An 11,002-nucleotide genomic window follows, 5' to 3' on the forward strand; every position below is an offset into this window, starting at 1 on the left:
ATCAGCCCTTCTGCGATAAACCTACCAATATTCTCTTAGGTATCAAGAAAACTAAATCTAACCATGGAGTGAATTCTATCCACTTCAAGACAAATGGAGAGAATTGAAAAAAATCCTAAGCTTAAGTTATGCAAGACATTTAAAACCCTAAAAGTTGAAATTACTTGAGTTGCACAAAAGGCTTTAAGCTAAGCAATGAATGGAAGCTGATGAGAATTTCTGGTTGTGAGGAAGAAATATTTAACAGAAGCAATTTTAGCTCTGTCATATTCAAGATAGATTACATAACACTGAAAAACTTGCAGAGAAACATCAACATGCATAGACCTCGTTTCAATACACAAAAGGGGAAAAAATGGAAAAGTAACCCTAATGTTGAACAGTACCCTTAAGAAGTCCATCACGAATTTGAGATGCTACATCACGAACAGCACCAAGTCCATGAGGGATGAAAACAGCAGAGGATTTTGAGGCAGCACCAATTTCCTTCATTGTGTCAAAATACTGGGTAACAAGAACCATGTCCATGACATCCTTTGGCGTGGTCCCCAGCACATTAACAGAGAAGCCCAACACTCTATCTCTCAATCCATCAACAATTTCTTGACGTTGGCGGGCAATACCCAGCCCAGACAAATTCTTCGACTCAGCCTCACCCTCAGCTCGCTTAATTTGCAAGATTTTCTCAGCCTTTGCCTTCTCATTGGCTGCCACCCTCATTTTTGCAGCTAATAAAATATAACAATTTTCAGAAAATTTAAGCTTATATAATAAAGGGAAACTAAAATACCATATTTCCTAAACGAGTACATTGACTTGAAAGTATATTAGAAAGCATTAACAACCAACCAGTCAGCAGAAGAGTTTAGTAAAATATTTTTTATTTGCATATGTGGTCAAAATCCTAGAAAGTCATAAATCTGAGCACTATTACTTCCAGGACACAGCATCATCTATAATCATTACTGATTTTACAAAAGAATTTAGAATATAACATGGTTACTCTACGTAAGTTATTCTGATTCCATTTCTTGGTAGTCATGGACATGGGGATGTAAGAATGACAATTTGACAGTTTACCACTCTGGCAATCTTCTAGTCCAACAACTTCAATACGATGAGAAACTGAAAGTTCAATATGTGTCTAAAACACCCTTGAATGTTTAGACCCCAAATTATAAAATATCAATTCAAACTTATAATCAAACAATTAATGTGCTGAACATGAACATAACCCAATCACAGAATTAATAACTAATCTATGCCAAATATAAACACATCCATAGCAGTAAATATAAGGCAAAGATAAAGGGAAGGAAGATACAAACACACGGACAACACACGATGTGTTATCGAAGAGGAAACCGAAGTCCTTGGCGTAAAACCTCTCTGCCGCCTTCCAAGCGGTCAAATAATCCACTAAAGAATGTAGTTAGGATACATAAACAGCAGAAGACCCTCTAAGCCTAATCTATCCAAGTACCTAAACCCTCCAAATTTCTTGCTCCAACGAGGTTACACAAAACCTATTTCTTCTTTAGCTTTCTAGATTCTGCTACTAGACCATAGCATCAACCAATGTATATTGATTCCTTCCAAACTGCTTCCCTTAGCACCAAATGAACCTTCTCACAGATGTGGGTGTGTGAAAAAATGATTTGGTCAATAACCTCTCAAGGGTATGACAATGGAGAGGAAGAGAGTAGAGGAATTTGTAGAGACTCTAAGGTAAAGATTGGGGATGAGGCAATCTTCTTTTTCTCTAGAGTTTCTCTTACAAAATTTTCTCTGGAAGCTCTCTTAATTTAGTGGGTATAAGGGTCTATATATAGTGGTGTGTGTTTGGAATATGAAGAGACAATTTTTGCCAAACAGGGCTGGTTGGCGGCTTGACCTCACGGCTTGTCCAAGTCACGAGTTCAAGTCGCGACGTAACGGCCTGACCAGCCTGAGACTTTTGTCCTGTAGTGCGACAGCTGGCGCAACCCCTCAGCTCTCCTGTGTACATCTCACGTGCCTGCATTTGACGGCTTGCCAGTCGCGAGTCAGCCGCGAGTCCTAGCCACGAAACTCTGCCTTCTTGCACATACTTGAGCTTTTCTTCACATCTTCTTACACACTACCCTTACAATAATCTCACCTAAATACAAGGTTACTAAGTGCTAAATTACAAGTAAATTGGCACGGAATAAAGCCAACAAGATGATTGATAAATTTCAACTTTACAGAAACATATCAAGTGATATGGAGATTTAGCATCTCAACATAAACACTAAGATTATAGCAAAAGCAACAATCCAAACATCCAGAGCAATTGAGCAAATCAGAAGCAAATTAATACTGAAATCAAATTGGTGATATAATATACCTGCATTGATTTCGTTCATTGACGTGCTCGTCGGGTTCTATATCAACAATTAGTGTTTGTACAATTTCATACCTATAAGCAGACATAGCCTGCAAACTAAACAGTGTCACAAGTTAAGCATACACCCTTTGATATGATGATACCGTGAATCAATCAGATAGTCTACCTTTTCAAGTTCATCTTCTACAGCTTTGGCAATGTCATTTTTTTGTTCAAAGGCATCATCCAAGGTGAGCTTGGGACACTTGCTCTGATTACTAGTTTAACGGACAAGGCAACACCAATTAGTTGATAATACTTATGATAAAAATAATTAAACTATTGGAAAAGATGAAATATATTTGCAGACATAATTAATTACAAATATACTCATATGTTTATATATGTAAGATATTATATTATGCAATATGCATGTCTCTATATTATACAGGAGGGTATTTGGATTATACCATCAAACACATAGGCCTAGATTTGGCTTCTTGTGTTGCTGAGTTTGTAAAAGGCATCGCTTGCCTTGTCTGCCAGGGCACGGTATTGAATAGAGACAACGACATTGACAAATACATTGTCCTGGAGAAAAAACCATCACAAAATCTAATCACCCTACATGCTAGTGCCCAGGCACAGGTTACAGGTAACAATAGGCTTGCCAAAATAACGTTCACTAAATTTATCAATTTCTTAATACAAAATGGTACTTCCTCCCTTAACTGCTCTAAACTCAAAACTCAAAAAAAAAAAAGGTTAAAAAAAAGGGGTACAAGAGATGCTTTGATAAAAAAAACACCAATTAGTTGATAATACTTATGATAAAAATAATTAAACTATTGGAAAAGATGAAATATATTTGCAGACATAATTAATTACAAATATACTCATATGTTTATATATGTAAGATATTATATTATGCAATATGCATGTCTCTATATTATACAGGAGGGTATTTGGATTATACCATCAAACACATAGGCCTAGATTTGGCTTCTTGTGTTGCTGAGTTTGTAAAAGGCATCGCTTGCCTTGTCTGCCAGGGCACGGTATTGAATAGAGACAACGACATTGACAAATACATTGTCCCGGAGAAAAAACCATCACAAAATCTAATCACCCTACATGCTAGTGCCCAGGCACAGGTTACAGGTAACAATAGGCTTGCCAAAATAACGTTCACTAAATTTATCAATTTCTTAATACAAAATGGTACTTCCTCCCTTAACTGCTCTAAACTCAAAACTCAAAAAAAAAAAAGGTTAAAAAAAAGGGGTACAAGAGATGCTTTGATAAAAATTATTATTATTTTAAAAAAAATTGATATGCAATAAAACAGCATGTTTAATGGTTCTGGAAAGTTTACTATATTCTTTGGTCAAGCTCATAATGAAAAAAAAATTTTAACTTTTTTTTTTTTTTAAGGCTGACAACTTATAGGGAGAGATTTTATTTTCTTTTTTCAATGAGTATTTTCAATGAGTATATGAAAGAGTTATAAGTAAAGAATAGATGATATCGTCAGTTGCCTCAATATGAATGCACCAAGGCAATACAGACGGATATTTAATAGAAATAAATAAATAAGCTACAAGGCAAAATTTAAAAAGTCAAAGAGACAAAATTGCCTTTGCCAAATGACAAATGCAACAAACATCAGTTGACCACAAAGAGTTTCACTCATCTACGTAGTTATAGAAATTTACAAACCTTTGTCCTAGTCTCACATCGCACATCCAATTGCTGTAACCGAAGAGTGAGATGACCAGAAAGCTGACTTCCAAGGCACCAAGGCAAGAAATGGCATCCTGGCTCAAGAACTTCCTCAAACTTACCAAATTTCTCCTTGATAGCCACAGTGGATTGGTCAACTTGTACACAACAAAGCAGATTACCCATCTTCTGTATACTTTGTTATTATATCTGAAAAAGAAAATGCACATAATCAGCAACTTGTTGGAAATAGAGAAAAAAAGGAACAGGAATAGCCATGACTTTTGCTTGCCATCTTGTAATAACTAATGATTTCTAGTCATCATTTTTTATTGATATACTTTCAAAGGGGGAGAGAAAAAAGGCTATAAGATTGATCAAGTTACCTTTTACTAATTTAGTGGCATCAAAATGAATTCCAAAGCTAGTTACATAGTTACTAAGGCACTCAAAGAGATCAAAACATACAAGCACAAGAGTTATGATATACTACCTAAAACTGTTTCTACTACAGACTAGTGTAGATTGCAAATTGCAACCTATGCACCCATAAAAGATCCTAAGATGAAGCTCAAAGCTATATTTGGAAAAGGGTTAAACTTGTTGCGCATGTTTATTTTACAAAGTTTTATATACGCAAAAAACAACTGCAATTGTGACTAATGGGATTGACGAACACAACTTACCTAGACGGTCTCATCCGGACCAACGAGGCAGAATTGACAGACGAATCAACTAGGTCCCTCTGACGAAGTAGCCACATTACTGACGAAGATAAAAAAAATTAAAAATAAATTAAAAAAAAAAAAAACCATTCAATGCAGTCAAATAAATGCCTCAGGTGGTTATGAAGACAAATGTACAGACTGTTGGAGCCATCAAAACTCACATGATTGACCACGAGGCGTTACTAAAAGAGGCATTAAAGCCACCATAACAGCCACAACGGCTAGGAGCTACTGGAATGTGTATATACAACCCTTCCATCACCAATAGGAGGTACATAGACACACTTAGAAATACTTTTTGTTCCATTTCATTGCATTATTCTTTTCCAAAGAGTTTCCTTATACTAACTTTGGCATCGGAAACGTTGTGGCAAGCACCACACCAGTGACCATCCTAAGGGAGCTACTATATCACTTTTATAATCACAGATACGAGGGCTTGGCTCCATCTGGATGCACATACTTCAACTGACGAGTTTGCACCTCATCAGTTTGGCGCCATCTGTGGGAAACAACATTTTCGCATTCAAATTCAAAAATGCAGTTTCCATCAACTTCTATATTCAGATGGAGTCCAATCAAGATTCTGCAGCCTTGGCTCAGCAAGTCCAGGCTCTTGCGACCATCGTTGAAGAGCTTACCAAGCAAAATCAGGAAATGAAGCTACAACTTCAACAAGAGGAGAATCAGTCCAAAGGCAACCTGGATGATGAGAGAGATAGCCATTGAAGAAGTGACCATCGAAGACCTACTACTCTAGACAAATAGAATTCGGATCTTTTCGAGAGATAAGGAAGGAGATGGACGAGCTGATGAACGCCATCAAGGAGAAAGCAGACCGGAGCATGGATTGAATGGTCAGGGCAACAAATTCGCCTTTCACTATGGCAATCCTAGAATGTCCAATGCCGTCAAAATTTCGACTACCTCAACTTAAGCCATTTGACTGGCTTAAGGACCCCCCAGGACCACCTCAACACCTTCAAGACGACACTAGGCCTTCAACAGCCACCTGACGAGATACTGTATCGTTCCTTCCCCACCACTCTCAAAGGAGCAGCAAGAGAATGGTTCAACAAGTTGCTAACACCGTCCATCGATAGCTTTAAGCAGTTGAGTAACGCTTTCTTATGCCACTTCATTGGAGGACAATGTCCTAAAAGGCCAGCGGACCATTTGCTCAGCATTAGACAAGGAGAAAAAGAAACCCTGAGGTCGTATGTGAAACGCTTCACTCGGGAAACCCTGGAGGTAGACAAAACTGACGACAAGGTGCAGTTAACGACCTTCAAAGCGGGACTGAGGTCTAAAGAGTTCGTGGCTTTACTCGCTAAGAATCCTCCTAAGACGATGGCAAAGATGCTCCTGAAAGCACAGAAGTACATGAATGCTGAAGATGCATTAACTGCCATAAGGGATGTGGAGAAGCCAGAAGACAAGGGAAGGAAAGATGACGATCGCAAAGGACAAAAAAAAGAGCGCCCAGATCGTTAGACTAATGATGGGGGTAAAAGAAAGGACGAGATAACTCCTAGGATGGTAAAATTCACTCATTTAATTATGCTTTTTGATAAAATTTTGACACAGATTAAGAATGAGCATTACCTCAAATAGCCAAGGCCATTACATTCATCCCCCAATGTTCATGACAAGAATAAGTACTGCCAATTTCACAAAGATCATGGCTACTACACATAAGATTGTCGGGACCTAAAAGAGCAGAGAGAGGAATTGATATAGAAAGAAAAACTGCAGAAATATGTGAAGAAGGGGGAGCCTAGTAGGTTCAAAGACGGTAACAAAAACCAGCGCGATTACTCACCTAGAGACGAGGATCATAAGTTCCAGCCTCTGTAAAATATGATCGGAGAGATAAAGACGATTGCAAGGGAGCCATTTATGGGCAGGTCATTTAGATCCCTCATGAAGGCATGCCAGAGGCAGGTGAACAGCGTCTACATGATTCCCCCGTTTAAGCAAAGACGGACAAACCAAGACATGTCTTTCAACAAGGAAGATGCAAAGAGAATGAAGCAGCCACATAACGATCCCTTAGTCATAATGCTCATGATAGAAGGATTTAATACCAAGAGGATCCTTATGGACAACGATAGCTCCGCAGACATCATCTACCTTTCTGCTTTCCAGCAGCTGAAGCTAGATCCAAAAAGGTTGTGTCTATTTGACTCCCCCCTCGTCAGTTTCAATGGAGACAGAGTATATCCCAAAGGCATAATGACGTTGATAGTAACAGTGGGGACCTACCCGAGGACATTGACCCGTCAGTTAGACTTCTTGGTAGTATATTGCCCCTCATCTTACAATGTGATTATTGGAAAGCCCACACTCAACTGATGGAAGGCAGCCACGTCTACTTATTGCCTAAAGGTGAAGTTCCCAATAGAGAATGGTGTTGGCGAGGTAAAAAGAGATCAAGTCCTAGCCAAAGAATGCTACCAGGCCATCTTGGCTGCAAAGGAGAACCATATATTGGTGATCGAGGAGAAGAAGGAAGATAAAGTGGAAGCCCTAGAGATAGTGGAACTAGCTGAAGGAGAGGCAACCAAGACGACAAGAATAGGGACGAAATTAAGTCCCAAGATGTGAACAAGGCTCGTCTAGTTCCTTAAAGAAAACTTGGACGTCTTCACATGGAGTCACGAGGACATGCCAGGCATATCTCCAGAAGTCATTCAGCATAAGTTGAATATGGGCCCAGAAAGAAAGCCCGTCCAGCAAAGATGAAGAGTCTTCGCCTTAGAACGAAACCAAGCGGTTATAGACGAGGTTAACAAATTGTTGTCGGTAAGCTTTATTCGAGAAGTCTACTATCCTGACTAGCTCGCAAACATTGTTCTAGTGAAAAAAGCGAATGGGAAGTGGATAATGTGTGTGGACTTCATTGATTTGAACAAGGCTTGCCCGAAAGATAGTTTCCCTTTACCAAGGATAGACCAACTTGTGATTCTACAGTCGGGCATAAGTTAATGACGTTCATAGACGCTTTCTCAAGATGCAACCAGGTAGAAATGGCTAAAGAAGATCAAGAAAAAACTGCTTTCATCACAAGTCAATGGCTCTATTGCTATAAGGTAATGCCCTTTGGACTAAAGAATGCGGGAGCTACTTATCAGAGGTTAGTGAACAAAATGTTCAACAAACAGATCGGTAGGAATATGAAGGCATACGTGGATGACATGCTCGTTAAGAGTAAAGAAGAACTTGCCCATCTGGACGACCTGAAGGAGATGTTCGCCATCCTTAGGTAATACCAGATGAAGTTGAATCCTAGAAAATGTGTTTTTGGTGTAGTTTCTGAAAAATTCTTGGGATTCATGGTGTCCCAAAGAGGAATAAAAGCAAATCCGAAGAAAGTACAAGCCATCATCAACATGACATCGCCCAAGATGGTCAAAGAAGTCCAAAAGCTCATAGGAAGGTTTGCCACTCTTAATAGATTCATCTCTAGAGCGACAGACAAGTACTTGCCCTTCTTCAAGACGTTGAAGAAGGCTTTCGCCTGGAACGACGAGTGTGAAGCAACATTTCAGGAACTCAAATGTTACCTGAGTAATCCACCCCTCCTGAGTCCATCCAAGGAAGGGGAAAACTTATATTTGTACTTAGCAGTATCAGCCGTGGTAGTGAGTGTGGTCCTGATTCAAGAAAAGGACAATAAGCAGCTCCCAGTTTACTACGTCAGTCAAGCTTTCCAAAGTGCTGAAGCTAAGTACCCAAGGATTAAAAAATTTGCATTCGCATTAATAGTAGCCTTATGCAAATTGCGACAATATTTTTAGGCAAATCCTGTCCTAGTGATAATGGACCAACCCATCAAGAAGTCCATGAACAAGCCTGAAGCAGTAGAGGGAATGGTCTAGTGGGTAATCAAACTCAGTCAGTTTAACCTTGAGTACCACCCCAGGACAGCTATAAAGGCACAAGCCTTGGCAAACTTCATTGACGAGTTCACTCTCCCAGACGAGAATAACCTCATTAACGAAACAAAAAGGTGGACGATACAGACCGATGGTTCATCAGCTCAAAAGAAGGAGGGAGTAAGGGTCGCCATAACCACACCTGACGGAGAAATGCTTAGATATGGAGTTCAATTGCAATTCTCGACCACCAACAATGAGGTCGAGTACGAAGGAATACTGATGTGTCTAAAACTCAGAAAAGCACTTGAGGCTAAGAACCTACTAGTCTAGAGTGATTCAAAATTGGTGATAGGACAAATCAAGGGAGAATATGAAGCAAATAAGGAAAGAATGCAGAAATATCTCAGGCTGATGAAGCATTTGACTAAGGAATTTGATAAAGTGGAGTTAGTGTAGATCCTCAGAAGCCAGAACATGGTAGTGGATGAAGTCGCGAAACTAGCATCGTTGAAGGAAAGTGCGGTGAGCATGGGCTTGGTGATGGAAGTCCAGAAACGCCCCAGCATCAAAGAAATCTCCACATTCATAATCCAAAGCATAGGTAACTGGATGACACCAATCATATCCTTTCTCCAGGATAGGTACCTCCCTCAAGATATCGAGGAGGCCAGGAAAGTTAGGAAGAGAGCAGCCAAGTTCACGATCCTGAACAACACACTATACAAAAGAGGCTTTTCCATGCCTTACTTGAAGTGTGTGGACAAAGATGAAGCCAAATATATTCTAGAGGAGATCCATGAAGGAATTTATAGAGACTATACAGGCCCCAGATTACTAGTAAGTAAAGTTATCAAAGCAGGTTATTTCTAGCCTACAATACAGGTAGATGCGAGGGAAGTCGTCAAGAAATGCGATAAGTGCCAGAGATTCGAGAATGTCTAGTGCCTTCCAGTAGAAAGTCTAACGACGATATCCTTCCCCTGGCCATTTGCACAATGGGGAATCAACATCGTCAGACCACTACCTCAAGGTAAAGAATAGGTAAAATTTCTACTAGTTGCCATTGATTATTTCACAAAGTGGGTTGAAGCAAAGGCGCTAGCAACCATCACTGAAGCAGAATCCAGAGCTTCGTGTGGAAGAACATAATTTGCAGGTTCCGGATTCCACGGACGATCATATTAGATAATGGGCGGAAGTTCAACAGTCAAAGCTTCAGGGATTTATGTTCAGGCCTGGGAATCAAGAACCAGTTCTCATCCCTAAGACATCCACAGGAAAACGGACAAACAGAGGTGACGAATCGGACACTACTTAAGATTATCAAGACCAAGTTAGACGACGCAAAGGGGGCCTAGCTGGAAGAATTACCCAGCATCTTATGGGCACACAAGACTACAGCAAGAACCCCAACAGGAGAAACCCCCTTAAGACTAACTTATGGCACCGAGGTAGTGATCCCGGTTGAGGTAGGAATAACCAGCACTAAATGAGAGATGTTCCACGAGGAGAATAATGACGACCAGCTACAAGTCAACCTAGACTGTCTAGACAAAATAAGAGACAAAACCTCCGACAAGATGACGAAGTACCAGCAGAAGATGGCCAAGTACTAGAACAAGAGAGTGAAGCTCAGACGACTTAACATAGAAGACCTCATCTTGCACAAGGTCACCCCAGTAACCAGAGACTCTGCCTAAGGAAAGCTCGGCCCCACATAGGAAGGACTCTACCGGGTCATCCATTACTCCAGACAAGGCAACTATCATTTGAAGACCTGTAAAGTTGTGATTTACAACTATGTTTTATGTTGGCTTTATTCCATGACAAAAAGTGTTGTAATTGCTTTAATTTATTTCCTTGTATTTTGTGGGATTGTATTGTATTAGGTTTAGTATGAAGTTGGTGAAGACTCAAGCTAAAATGAAGAATTCGTGGATTTCATGAGAAGCTAACTCGCAAAAGAGCCATGTGAGGAGCACAGACTGGAAGCTGAAGAGTTGTGTCAGGCTGCCGTTTTCGCGAGTGTCTCGCGGGTAAGGCCTTCAAACTGGAAGCAGAAGAGTCGTGTCATACCTTGAAAGGAGATTTGTATCCAAACATAACCGACACTTATTCAAAGTGTAGAGAGTGTTTTGGAGCTTGGAAAGCTTTGGCTATCTGCCAAAAGAAGTCGATGAGGCTTGGTGGATGCAATTGGGCGTATTGCGGAATCTGAAAAGTTAGACAAGACACGGTTCTGAGAAGCCTTGTTAAAGTAGGAGCTTCATAACTAATTGTAGTGGATCAATTACTGCTTAGAGGGCGGCGAAGAGGTTTTTCAC

At 40.0% G+C, this 11,002-nt stretch overlaps 1 protein-coding gene and 1 pseudogene across 1 annotated transcript; one reads left to right on the forward strand and one right to left on the reverse strand.

Moving 5' to 3' along the window:
* Nucleotides 1-218: 218 nt before the first annotated feature.
* On the reverse strand, nt 219-4,360 carry LOC112010842 (hypersensitive-induced response protein 1-like; annotated as a pseudogene).
* Nucleotides 4,361-5,364: 1,004 nt separating this feature from the next.
* On the forward strand, nt 5,365-6,291 carry LOC136061603 (uncharacterized). The gene is made up of 2 exons (XM_065759572.1): nt 5,365-5,486; nt 5,754-6,291. The coding sequence occupies exons 1-2, from the start codon at nt 5,365-5,367 to the stop codon at nt 6,289-6,291; spliced, it is 660 nt and encodes a 219-aa protein (XP_065615644.1).
* Nucleotides 6,292-11,002: the final 4,711 nt, after the last annotated feature.

This window comes from Quercus suber, unplaced genomic scaffold (assembly GCF_002906115.3).
Source record: "Quercus suber isolate HL8 unplaced genomic scaffold, Cork oak 2.0 scaffold_333, whole genome shotgun sequence".
Classification (NCBI taxonomy): Eukaryota; Viridiplantae; Streptophyta; class Magnoliopsida; order Fagales; family Fagaceae; genus Quercus; species Quercus suber.